Raw genomic sequence first — 13,946 nt, 5'->3', positions numbered from 1 at the left:
AATTTGACCTCGCAAAAGAAATATCCCGATTATGCTTGCTCTGTTTAAACTGTCATGAAATACAGTAAAGTCTCGTTATATCGATATCGGATATAGCGATAGTCCTGGTTATATCGATACTATTTCTATGCGCGCACGGAGAAAATTACATGCAAACAGGGTCGGATATATCGATAGTCCCGGTTATATCGATATTTTTTCGGACTCCCTTGAATATCGATATAACGAGACTTTACTGTATATACCATATTTTCCGGTTTATAAAGCGCACCCAAAAACCTTCATTTTCCTCAAAAGATGACCCTGCGCCGTATTCGCCGACGCGCCTCATATGTGAAGTCATATTTAGCCACAACAGGTCTGACAGCTGCTGTAGTACTTAGTGTAGTACTTCTCCACAAACTTCAACTAGTCCAGAATTCTTCAGCCCGGATCATAAACCTCATCCTTTCACCACATCATCCCTGTCCTCCAAGAGTTCCACTGTCTCCTGGTATATATAATATAGAATCAACTTTAAAATTCTTCTTTATACATTTAAAGCTATCCATAACCTTGTCCCTCCATACCTATCTGACATTCAAATTTTTATTCCCTCTCGTTCCCTCAGATCCTCTTCCTCCCTCCACCTCTGTGTGCCCTCTGCCCGTCTCGGCACGATGGGGGACAGAGCTTTCAGCTGCTATGCCCCCAAACTCTGGAACTCAACATTCGTAACATCAATTCTCTTCCCACCTTCAAATCCCATCTAAAAACCCACATATTAAAAAAAGTTTATTTGCCCCTGAGAAATGCACTGACAGTAAAAAAGAGCTGTGCACTTGTAGCATCATGTATTTAAATACACTTTGTGTGATTATTTTGCAGGAAAGCCTGTAAAGATACAAAATTTTAATCAGTCAAGCCATTTTAATTGGTTGGTGCACCAATATTATTGACTGCTTATGGAGGAGTGCTACGGCGAAGACCATCAAAAGTACCAATAGGAATGATTTAATAGATTTATTCTTTTCTGCTTCATCACATTAGTCCTCAATGGTGTGTCCAATGTTTTGGCTGGAGATCTGCAGCGCAATTCACATGTGTAATAACATCATTAAGGCTTGAGCAAAGAACAATGTAATATGTAAATTTATGTTAATATGCAGTGCTAAAAATATCAAACTGACCATAGCTTGTAATTTATGATTCATAACAACATGAATTGTGTAATGAGGCTTCTCTGTAAGCAGCGCACGCGTCTGGCTTTTGCTATTGCTTCTTATTGCTTTTGCTTCTTATTTGGAGGCAAGTTGTAAATCCTCTCACTGCGATGACAGAGAATTAGCACATCAGCCAGAACAAAGATGACGCTGGGGCGCAGACAGCGGTCTCATGTTATGATTCGATTCGCTCGCTCACTGAGGTCAGTGTGTCATGAGGCACTGAACTTCAGTGACTCGTTCATTTATCAAATGAACAACAGGCGGAGGAAGAAGTTGAATTACGGCTGGGAGGTGGGCGAGCAAAACAAATCAAAGCTCTTTCAATTTCGATGTGTAGCCAATCCGGCAAAATACCCAGCAAAGAGTAAAAACAACACAAAATTAACACAATTCTTACAATGAGAATCAGAAAGCTTTCAATCGTCCCACAATTTGCAATGCCAGCCTGTGATGCGATGAGTCGGCCATGTGTGTGTGTTGTGTGCGTGTGTGTGTGCGTGTGTGTCCGCACATGTACAAAAGTGATGTACTAACCGCACAGCCCACTCAGGCCATCTTGTATTACAGATTACATTAGCTGCTGTTGATGGCAAGCAGGCAGTGTTCCAAACAGATTCAAGTTACCCAGTTTAAATCGCATTTTGGGTGGCACAAGGTGACAATCTTGACATCATTTTTTTCATGTTGACAGCACTCCTCCCAAAATAAAAAGCACCCAGTTAAGGCCTCTCTAACATCAATTGCATATGAAGAGCGATCAAAATGGCCGACTCTCGATTTGATAGTCTATCTCCTCGTTTATTTTCCTTTGAGGTTTCGTGACTCATCCGAAAATGCCTCGTTCCGTGCTTCTGCTGGATGTCTGCGATGCGCATGTGCAGTTGTGGTAATGTGTTATGTAATGACACGTCATGCTTTCAGACTCTTGCTAACCGTTGTTAGCAAGAGTCTGAAAGTGAGATCACATTTCAAGATAGCGGTACTCAATGTGATGCAAGGAGGCAAAAGTATCAAAAAAACGAAGCCTATTGTGGCTGATGCTTCATTCTTTTTCTAACATGCTGTAATGCACCGCACATCCTTTATTCCGCTGAGGGACATTACAATAGTGTAAGGACAAGCGTCTCGTAAAGCTAGCATTAGCACAAACAGGTAGCGTGTGTGTTGAATGTGATGTTGTAACACTCACTCATGTTTGTATATACTAATACAGGTAACATCCGATTTACGACCGAGTTCCGTTCCGACCAAACGGTCGTAAATCCAAACGGTCGTAAGTCAAAATTGTCGTAAGTCGAAATCCATTCAAAATGTTGAATAGAGACTCGGAGGCTAAATGACTCGCAAACTGCCCCCTCTGGTGCCATCACACAGTCGATTGCTGTGCGAGAGTGAGATGCTGGCTGGCTGGCCAAAATTACGTACGCGTTGTCGGCCTGCTAGCGTGTTAAATTTTTAAAAAATATGGTGTGGTGGTCGTAAGTCGAGCCGGTCGTAAGTCGGATGTTACCTGTATTATCTAACACATAGTGTTCTATGTCTGTGTAAGCTCTCAGTCGTACAGGAGTGGTCCATCGATGAAAAGGTTTCTTCAGCCGTCACCTGTACTTCTTTGAAGGTGTCGGATATTTCGCTTCTTATCCAAGAAACTTCGTCAGCAAACTAAAGTCTTACTGGTAGTTTAAGCTAGGTAAGTTCTACGTTGAAATCTTAGCAAAAGAACATAGATGGTTTGAAAGGGGAGTAAAAGAAGCGTCCGGCACGCCGTGTCTGGACAGTAGGGATATATATGTAGGGCCTAAACTACCAGTAAGACTTTAGTTTGCTGACGAAGTTTCTTGGATAAGAAGCGAAACGTCCGACACCTTCAAAGAAGTATAGATGACGGCTGAAGAAACCTTTTCATCGATAGTGTTCTATGGATCACAGAAGCATTAGTCAGGGAATAAAAAACAGACACCAAAACACAAATTAGGTCTGCATGCTCTCTCACTCACGAGTTCTCTCTCCACACATTGTGATTCGTTTATGAATACATGTAGTAGCACTCGAAGGAACAGAATATGACGTTCAAAACATCCCCTCAACGGCAAGAATGTTGCGAGACAGCGGCCAGTGAAAATTATTCAAACTTGGATTGGTTTTAATGTTGTGCATGACTTATTTGTTTAGTTTTTTTTGCAATATATACCTTGTGAACACACTTTGGTAGACCGAAGTGAGCTCTACTGGTCTGCCAATCAATCATGTTGCAGTGGCGAGAGCCAAGAAGTTTTGCAAAAAGCATTATGGCTGGCATTTTTTCAAACAAGAAGAGGCTGGCAAACAAACAGAAGCAAAAAAAACTTTTGCAAAATGAACTCATTTGTCACTGTCGTGATCTCAATACAAAAATGCTGAAATTGGGTCGTTGTGGGAGAAACGGGGCTGACGGGGAGGTGCTGAAATAAACACAAGTCGCTTTGTTTGGGTGATGGAGGACAACTGTGGTGCTTCAGTGCCTTCCAACACAGCCCTGTTGTATTGGTCAGAGCTGAGCAAGTCATGATGGAGTTCACAATTCTTCTGTGCGCTGGCTTGTGCAAGTTTTTGCTGTATAACTCAACACCATCTTTGTGCATGTGATTTACTCCATTGCAATTCATTTTGTGCTTGTTATGCAACTCTGCCACCTGTAGGTACTGTGAAGAAGTGAAAATGTAGCGCTCAATTACACACCTTTGTAGACAAATCACATTTTCTTTAATCGCGCTGCTTTTCCGATCAATATTTAGAGAAATTCATGAAAATAGACTCACAACTGTGGAAAAAAATATTGGATGCCCACCTCGATCCAAAATTCCGCCAGCATCTAATGGATGTTACTGACTGCTCGTTGTATTCTTTTATTATATTTTATTTGCATCTTACCACAAACCTTAATGCACCTATTTTCCAGAGCAGTTTTTCTTATGAAGGTCATGGGTGAGCTGCAGTCTATCTCAGGTGCTTTCCAAATGTTGTGTATCAAAGAAATTGATTAAAAAAAGCAATGTAATATTGACTATGGAGTATTCTCTACATACAAAGTGTCATACTTAAATTAATATCAGACATATAAAAAAGATACATTAAACGACCAGGCAATACAGCTACAAAGAAACACATTTTTTTCCCGATTTTTAAGTCAAAAGTCAATGAATAAAATTGATGTTTTCTGCAATAATATTGTCAACATCATTTCAAAGCTAATTGTTCTTTACACTGGATTTAGACTTTCGGTTTAGGTTGAAAAAAATACTTTAAAGTTAGTGCTTATAAGAGGTCTAGACTCCCCCAAAATAAAGTTAGTGGTTACCAGAGCTCCAAACTGCCACAAAATGGTGATATTTTGGCCCTAAAATATAAATCATAACATCTGCAGTTTTCATAAAGTTGCAGATTTATATATTTTTTTTGTTGCTGACAGTCTTTGGCTACTCCGTATTTTAGATGCTATAAAAAAGTGACGTCGGTTGTCCTTTAAGCATTCTACTCTTTGGCTTGTTTGTGTGGAATATTCGACTGAAAATATGTCAAAAAGCATACCACACATTATCTTTTTATTCACTTTCATACAATGTTGGCTTTGCAAAATAGAGTAAATCTCCTTACTCATGGGATAGGGAACAAGGCCCATGTTACAGATTACTATTAGTTGAACAATATACTTTAATAGAGGTACACATCAACATGATGAGATTGTATTAAATGAGAATTCCATGCAAGAGTATGATTCAGTTTCCATCAGCGACGTCTTGTTTTCCTTCATGCGCCCTGAATTCTCGTTCATTGCTATTTTCTGCTGCATATTTATTTCAGCTAAATACATTAAGCCTCCACATGCGGCCTCTCATTCTGCCAGCCAATCATCCAGACCAAAGAAAAATCAAATTTTCCTCCCATTAGTGTCTCTGCGAGGAAAGAAAGCTTGCACGAAGGTAGAGTTGGGCTGGACTCAACCATTTTTTGGAGGCTTTGCACGCAGGCTGACAGTGGTATGCACGCAAGGATTTAGGCCTCAAGCTTCATCCACTTTGAAGTCTTTTCTCGACAATTCCTTCTCTATAGAATAACTGACTTACAAGCATACCAACTGATTTTTTTGCCAAGAGGAAATTGACTTGACTATATTGCCTTATTGTGTTGAGCTTCAGCAAGCGAATAGGCATGCTATAAAATAGAAAGTTATCAAGTGCTGTGAAATACTGTATTATCTCTCAGTTTGATTACAATCCATTTAGTGACACAGACCCACCATTTCCCTTAGAAAATAATAATATATGATAATGTTCCATGGGTTTTAAAAAATAAAATATTTTAATATTTAGTTGAAATAAGAAAATCCAAGTACCTGTCCAGAGAAATGCATGCAAACTCTACACAGGAAGGCCAAGATCCAAACCCAGAAGCTCTGAGCTGATACGCCGACAACATCAATCATTCCCATGCTGCCCATCACTTAAATTATACTATGATTTCTATAGTTCAACTCAAACCCCAACCCTGGTAAATATTCTTCACATAATTATCACAGTTATGGAAATCAAGATTAGAAACGTATATCAGTGTGTCATTTATCTTTTTTGGTCATCTCACTATCAGTAACTTATTTAATTTAAAACTGAATCACCACAATTCACACACACACAGGTGTGTGAAGTGCATGTTTGATCTTGAACACCTGCCGTATGTTTTACTGATGTTCACCTGCCGTATTTATTTACCTTTTTTTAGCTGACCAAAAAGGATTTATTTGGATGAAATGAAGCTGAATATTCATTGAGACTTTAGTGCAGTTGAAATGAAGGCGTGTTTCCCTTTGAACAATCAGAGATGCGAATCAAAAAGAAAAACATCAAAAGCAGTTTGTGGTTGGCATTTGGTTTTCAAATTTGCGGGTCTTTGGTATCAAAATTGGTCTCACATGAATGTGTCAGTTGTTTTTTTTTTGGGTAGCCTGAAAATAATTATTTTATTCCAAATAACACAAAGAGAACACATTTTTATGTCACATTAAAATCTCAAATTCTGTAATAAAAAAATATCATCCAATTAAATTGTTTACAGACAAACATCTGTGTATAAATCCAGTACATGTGCATATTTGGTTGTTTACATTTGCCACGTATGACCCTATTTTCTCTTGATTCCTTTTAGTTGGTGAAGGCAAAAATCTGATACCCATGGACCCCAATGGCCTGTCTGATCCATATGTCAAGCTCAAGCTCATACCTGATCCCAAAAATGAAACCAAGCAGAAGACCAAAACCGTCCGCTCCAACCTCAACCCCAAGTGGGACGAGACCTTTACTTTGTAAGTCAAGCCCGTGCTGTTCAGTGTGTGATTCTTCTCTGTGAATGATTTGCATCCATCATGATTTTTTGCTCTGTGAAAGATTAACTAGCTAGCTATCTAGCTAGCTATCTGGCTGGCTATCTAGCTGGCTACCTAGCTAGCTCTCTATTTGCTATCTATTAGCTCTCTAGCTAGCTCGCTGCCTATCTAGCCTATCGAGCTATCTATGTATTAGCTATCTAGCTAGCTATCTGGCTGGCTATCTATTAGCCATGTATTAGCTAGCTAGCTTCCTATCTATTTGAGTTATTCTGGGTTGAGTGAACGCTGGCGCGTGTGGCTGCCGCTGCTCAGCCACAGAAAAACATATCCTGTGATTGTAAAGTGACCTTCAGAGTTTTGAAATGCGCTTAGAAATTAAATGTATTATTATTATTATTATTATTTTTATTATTATTTTATTATTTTATTATTGGCTGCCTTTCCAGCAGCTCATGTATTTCATTTTTCTACTTTCATTCCTTTCATCACTTTGCTGCTGTGAAATGTAAATTTCTCCACTGTGAGACTAATAAAGGCATATCCAATCCAATTCATTTGGGGTATTTTGTAATTTTCCAAACCTTATATAACTATTCATATGTTCCAGCAAACTGAAACCCACAGACAAGGATCGCAGGCTATCCGTGGAGGTTTGGGACTGGGATCGGACAACCAGGAATGACTTCATGGGCGCCCTTTCATTTGGGGTGTCGGAGCTCATGAAGGCTACGGCGAGTGGCTGGTGAAGACCAATTTCCTTGTTTGCCAACCTTTAAAGGACAACCGACACCATTTTTTTTTTGCTAACTGACATCAGAAAAACGTTTTATAGCATCTAAAATACCAAAAACACGCAGGATGATATTTTTAGTCAAATGAAAAACACCAATAAAAATCACTTAAAGTCTCCCAAAACTACATATTTCAAAATGATCTGGGAAAGTTTCAGTTTCAGAAGGTCCCGCCCCCTTGTTCGTGACGTCACGCCACGCCAAGACATCTTGCTCAAGAATCAAAAGAATGGCTTTAGATTCGGAGAAGATGCTTTCTTGTGACTCATCCAGTTATGAATTTGATTCAAATAGTTCTGAAGAGGAAAGCATAAATGTTTGCAATCGATTAAATAAGTAATTCCGTGCTTTTTTCTGGCATCTAGATGAAATATAGCGTCCCAGAAAATGCACAAGATGGCGCCAAAGCTCCGTTGGAAATAGGCTGATTTGTCTGCTGGGAATTTGTGTCAACTAGAATCAAATTGTAGTCTTGGTGCAACACACAACGATTCACCATCGCGTTATTTATGTGTTTTCCTTCTAATTTCGCCATCAACACGGATCAACACGAAGTTTTCAGACCAAACAAATTACCCAAAATGCATTGTGTGTCGCTTTCTCGGTCAGGGGCGTTCCTTCCGTGACGTAACGTCAGGAATCGTCACCAACTCAAAAACAAGACTTCCTGAATATTCAGCGCAAGTCTTAAAATGTAAAATATAGCTATATGCGGTGGAATGTTTGTAAAATACGCTCAGTAGAAGTCATTTGAAGCCATTTTACAAATTATGGACACAACTTGTCCGGAGGCGTCGGTTGTCCTTTAAAACTTTGCCGATTGCATCCTCATTTACTTATCTTGTGCCGTCGGGTGCCAGGTTTAAGTTGTTGTGCCAGGAAGAGGGAGAGTATTACAACGTTCCCATCTCGGAGGAGGATGACGGCAATGAAGAACTGAGACTGAAATTTGAGGTGAGGATTCTCCCCCCGCTTATTTACCGACATTTTCATCACAACAGTTGGTCATACGCTTTGGAAGCCGACCAGGAGCTAAAAATGCACACAGCAGAATGAAAAAATGAACAGCAGCTTCATGCCATTGAAAAAAAAAACATTAAAAAAGAAATATTAAAATTGTGGTTGTCGGTTTAATCATAACACTGTGCTCTTCTTATGACCACTGGATGTCAGCAGATCACAAAACATATATCCTAGCACTGTTAGAATTATTAAGACTCATTACATATCAAATTTTACATGAGAAAAATGGAATACATACTACATACATACTGCATTTTCCGCACTATGAGGCATATCTTCATTGAATGACATATACTACTACTACTACTACTACTACTACTACTACTACTACTACTACTACTAATAATAATAATAATAATAATAATAATAATAATAATAATAAATTTCATTTATAAGCACCTTTCAAATCCCTCAAGGACACTTTACAGTCACTGGATATTTTTAAGCAAGAAACAAAATACTTATCACTATTTTTATGAATTGGCACTGTACAGTGTACAGTGGACCTTGCCTATTCATAGTTCTCCACTTGAGGTATCATATGTTTGCGGATTTGAAAATAAATAAATATGTATATCTATATCCATCTTTGTTTACTTCTTTAAACAGGGAGGAGTTTATACAGAATTCAATTGCATGTCAGGTATTCATGGATTTTCACTATACGCGGGCTAACCAGGCCCCCCTTTGCACCCTATATCAACAGATATAATGTCAGAATTTAGAATTAGGGGTTACGGTCGTCCAGCCTCCTTTTTACTCACTCCTATTAATCATACCTCTGATGCACAATGACATAGTGCAAGCCTTCACCCCCTGCAATTGACAATGAATGTTCATGGACAGGGTGAATCATTATGCCATATTATCTGAGTCCGGCTCGTTGGTTGCTTCTCCTTATGATTCCAGGACCAAGCACTTTTGGAAGATTCTGACAGGAAGAAAGTAAGGCTGCTCGCTTGGCTCGGACAGGCTCTTGTCTTTGGCTAAAGCTTCAAGGTGTGCGGTGGTTTAATCCAGTCTGCTGCGCTTTGCACATCAGCTAGACTGGAGTTTAAGCAATTAACCAAATAAAGCTGTTCAAACTTTGTGACATGCTCATTTGAAATGAATGTACATATTGTACACTGTATCAATTTCGGCCTGGTGCAGTCGAACCAATGTTTGCTGGAGCAGCAGTGTTAGTTATCCATATCGGTTGAGGTTATTTAGGAGTAAAAGAGTGGGAGAATTATGTTTGCTTTGCTTTTAATGCGTTTCTGATGGCTATTACATCGACTGCTTTTGGATTGTGATTTTTAGCCATGTTGTCCGGTTCAGCATGAGTTTTGGATCTATGTTTATTCTAGCTGAGAATTTCGAACCTGAAATATGGTTGGGGTTTTATGCATATAGTGTAGGATATTTTTCCCTAAAAAAAACAGCCAAGAATCACTCATGGAACTCCTGTTTCCATGCCAAGACTGTAATTGAGAAGAATTAACCTACTGGGAGGGCTTGTGCCATAACCGATTTCTTTGCGTATCGCAAACTAGTTTGAAACGACTCAAACGGACCTTTCCTGGCTACAGTCAAGGACTGCATGCCATGATTAATCAACAATCAATTCCACACTTGTTAAAATCCCCATTGATCCATTTTTATGATTTCTATTTTTACACCGTGAAACACTTTAGAGTTGTTGAGAGAGCTTAAGCATGGCATGAATGAGCTTTAGAGGGAATTTGTCATGTTTTGTAGTTAGCGCTGACATGAGAAGCTTGACTGTAGCTGGCATGTATGTATGTAATACTAGATTGTGCTTCTTTACTTGGGTGAAAGCGACATATTTATTTGGAATTTTGGGGTGCATTCCGAAAGACTCATTATTACCTCACATGTAAATGATCAACATGTGTCTGATAGCATCAATTGATTATCAGAGAAGACTGCTTCATTTGCGTGGAAGTTTAGTAAGTGTATGGGGCAGCGGAGATGAAAGTCTACAATTTATTTGGAATATTATTTGTCATATGCTGCATTGTGGAAACCCAGAAACTCAATAAAACATATTTAATTTAAAACAGATTCTTATCTTACAGACAGTGTATTGTCAGTGTTCAAATACCTGACATGTTTCGGCGTCTACTTCCACCTTCGTCAGAGTGTCACGGATACAATAAAACATATCCCAACAAGGAAATGTAACACAAAAGTGTGGGTATATCATGTTATGGAATATACGGGAGCATTTGAATGTAATAATAATAATAATAATAATTCATTGATAAGCGCCTTTCACAACTCTCAAGGTCACTTTAGAGTAACAGGATAAGTTAGCTAGCTAGCAAGATAGCTACATAGCTAATAGATAGCTATCTAGCCAGCTAGAGAGCTAATACATGACACCACAAAGATAGTTCACGATTATCAATCCAAAATATGGGAAACTTGTCACTGTTGATCACTTTCTTTTTTTAATATATGAATTTATATATATTAACGTGTTGATTGGTTGTTTTCCTTGTTGACGAATCTTCACCGTTTTGGACGTTATCCTCATCACATTTTTATTTTGCTATGCTTAGAATATCTTGTTTTCTATCCTTTCACACACACACACCCACACCCCAACCCCTTTCAAATTGCTGCTGTGGACTGCAAATGTCCTCATTGTGGGACGAATAAAGGTTTTCTTATTCATGTTTTAGGCAACAAGTGCGTTTGAATGCTTTTTGGGGTGGATGTTGACACACTTTGTCTTATTATGTGAGCACAGAAAGCCAAGCTGGGTCCAGGCAAAAAGGCCACCACAGAAATAGATGGCAGGCCATCCAGCCAGCTGCCATTCAACAGCTTGGACCAGGTCAAACTCAGTGACTTTACCTTCTTGGCTGTACTTGGAAAAGGCAGCTTTGGCAAGGTATATTAAAAATGTTTTCCCCCTTTTCTCATGGCACACCACACATGTTAAAAGTCACCTTTCGTAAGAAAGAGAGCAGCTTTTTTTTAAAGGCGAAAATAACATTTATCCATCCATTATCTGTACCGCTTGATCATTAAATAACATGTATTAATGTTTTTTGGTTTTCTGATGTGCAACTGAAGGTCATGCTGGCGGAGATGAAGGCTACAGAAAACCTGTATGCAATCAAGATCCTGAAAAAGGACGTGGTGATTCAGGACGATGACGTTGAATGTACCATGGTGGAGAAGAGAGTTCTAGCCCAACAGGAGAAACCGCCTTTCCTCACGCAGCTACACTCGTGCTTCCAGACCGTGGTGGGTACAGTGCTCTGAGGTCAAGGTTGCGTCAAAGTAGGTTGCTGTGAGCAAAACACGGGAAACGCACGACAAGCATGATGAAAGCGCAGCAGGGAGCTGGTTAAAACAGGCGCAGTTTGGATGCAAAACAGATAATTGCACATTTGAGTCCTTGGGAAAAAGAGCAGAGTATATCCCCTGAGAGTACAAAGGGACACATGTTGTGCACTATTATAATATGTAACACTACCTCCATCCACCCAATAGACATGAGCATGTGAACCTAACATGAACATGAATAGTTCTGCGTCATTTTTTATGATTAAAAAGCCACCAACTACTTCCTAAATATCAGTTTATAGTATCTTCCTAACATACAGTATTTCAGTCCATGCTCGTATGACACTCAGGTGCATCTCTTCAACAAAGCCAAACAACGCTAATAAGCGCCATGTTGTGAATTCACCCTCTGCATATTTTTACATTCCTGCTTGCTCACTGAGAACATTTGCAAAATGTTAACAGAACTCATTTTTCATACTGTTATGTAACCAGTTCTTCTGTGTGAGGGGGGTGAAAAGTCATCATCAAGTCCATTTACAGGAGTGTTAAAGGACAACCGACATCACTTTTTTGTTTCCTAACTGACATCAGAAAAACGTTTATTGGCATCTAAAATACCCAAAACACGCAGTATGATATTTTTAGTCAAATGCAAAACACCAATAAAAATGACTTAAAGTGTGCTGAAACTGCAAAAAATTGAAACCGGAGGTGGCCAGTTTCAGAAGGTCCCGCCCACTTGTTCGTGGTGTCACGCCAAGACGTCTTGCCTTGCTCGAGAATCAAAACAATGGCTTCAGATTCAGAAAAGATGCTTTCTTGTTAATCGTCCAGTTATGAATATGATTTAAATAGTTCTGAAGAGGAAAGCATACATGTTTGCAATCGATTAAAGAATTTATTCCGATCATTTTGATGCATCTGGAGAGAAATGTAGTGACAAAGTCTTTAGTACTCACAGTACCCAAAAAAGGCAGATGGCGACAAAGCTGTGTGGAAATTGTCTCCTGTGAAGTTTTGTCAGCCAATATCAAATAGAAGTCTTGATGCAACACACAACGATTCACCCTCGCGTTATTTATGTGTTTTCCTTCTAATTTCGCCATCAACACGGATCAACACGAAGTTTTTAGGCCAAACAAAGTACCGCAAAATGCATTGACGAAATGAAAGGACTGCTACAATGTGTCCTTTCTCGGTCAGGGGCGTTCCTTCCGTGACGTGAGGACTTGTCACCAACTCAAAAACAAGACTTCCGGAATATTCCGCGTGAGTCTTAAAACATAAAATATAGCTATATGCGGTGTAATCTTTGTAAAATACGCTCAGTCAAAGTAATTTGAAGCGATTTTTCAAATTATGGACACAACTTGTCCGAAGGCGTCGGTTGTCCTTTAAACGAATGCAAAATATATTTTATGAGAAATAGAACGGGGACTTTGTGATTTTTATTTGCACATTTCTTTCCCCATTTCGCGTGCACAGGATCGCCTGTACTTTGTCATGGAGTATGTGAATGGAGGCGACCTCATGTATCACATACAACAAGTGGGCAAGTTCAAGGAACCGCAAGCAGTGTAAGAAAAGATGCCATTGCATTGATGATGTATCTCTTTCTGAGACAAAGCCAAGTGACTCACTGTATTGTCATGATCAACATTATACTGTATTTTGAATTCAATGCACTCACTGTAATGTGAAAATACGAATAACAGCAATATGTTTAGCGAGGTTTGTTGGCAAGGACTGTTATTTGTTGACAGTTTTGCTGAACGGTTTAGTGCTTGGCAGGTCTGTCTCTCACTTGAGAGAGTCTCGGCACTTCCGTGTGGAGTTTGCATGTTCTCCAGGTACTCCAGCTTCAGCTCATCTACCGGAAATATACACATAGGTTCATTGACTCTGAATTATTCATGGGTGAGGATGTGAGTGTGAATATGTGTATAGCATTACCGTAATGAAGAAAGCACTCGAAAATGACTATTTTGGTGTGCATTTTTTTTCAATATGTCCTTGTCATTGCAGGTTCTATGCAGCAGAGATTGCTGTTGGTCTCTTCTTCCTTCACCGCAAAGGAGTCATCTACAGGTAAATATTTCTTCAAATATAATTAGAGTGCAGAGCTATTTTTCAGACGAATTAGCTCTGGGGGGGACATTGCAGACATTGTAAACCATGTTTTGTAGATGAACGGCCTTCAGGAATGAAAAAGTGGACTTTTTTTGTGTGTATGTATGTCTGTATGTATGTATAGATGGATAG

General features: G+C 39.3%; 1 protein-coding gene across 1 annotated transcript in view; it reads left to right on the top strand.

The window, feature by feature from the left end:
- The window catches only part of prkcaa (protein kinase C, alpha, a), a 75,703-nt gene that overhangs the window by 42,967 nt on the left and 18,790 nt on the right, over window positions 1–13,946 (top strand). The window contains exons 6-12 of the mRNA XM_089007141.1: window positions 6,384–6,540; window positions 7,172–7,306; window positions 8,216–8,309; window positions 11,137–11,280; window positions 11,466–11,639; window positions 13,170–13,261; window positions 13,710–13,772. Coding sequence (XP_088863267.1) covers window positions 6,384–6,540; window positions 7,172–7,306; window positions 8,216–8,309; window positions 11,137–11,280; window positions 11,466–11,639; window positions 13,170–13,261; window positions 13,710–13,772 — 859 coding nt within the window. The remainder of the gene's footprint in view (window positions 1–6,383; window positions 6,541–7,171; window positions 7,307–8,215; window positions 8,310–11,136; window positions 11,281–11,465; window positions 11,640–13,169; window positions 13,262–13,709; window positions 13,773–13,946) is intronic.

This window comes from Hippocampus bargibanti, linkage group LG10 (genome assembly GCF_051943395.1).
Source record: "Hippocampus bargibanti isolate YZ-2025 linkage group LG10, ASM5194339v1, whole genome shotgun sequence".
Taxonomy (NCBI): domain Eukaryota; kingdom Metazoa; phylum Chordata; class Actinopteri; order Syngnathiformes; family Syngnathidae; genus Hippocampus; species Hippocampus bargibanti.
The sequence above is the reverse complement of the archived record's forward strand: the minus strand, read 5'-3'. Positions and strand labels throughout refer to the sequence as shown.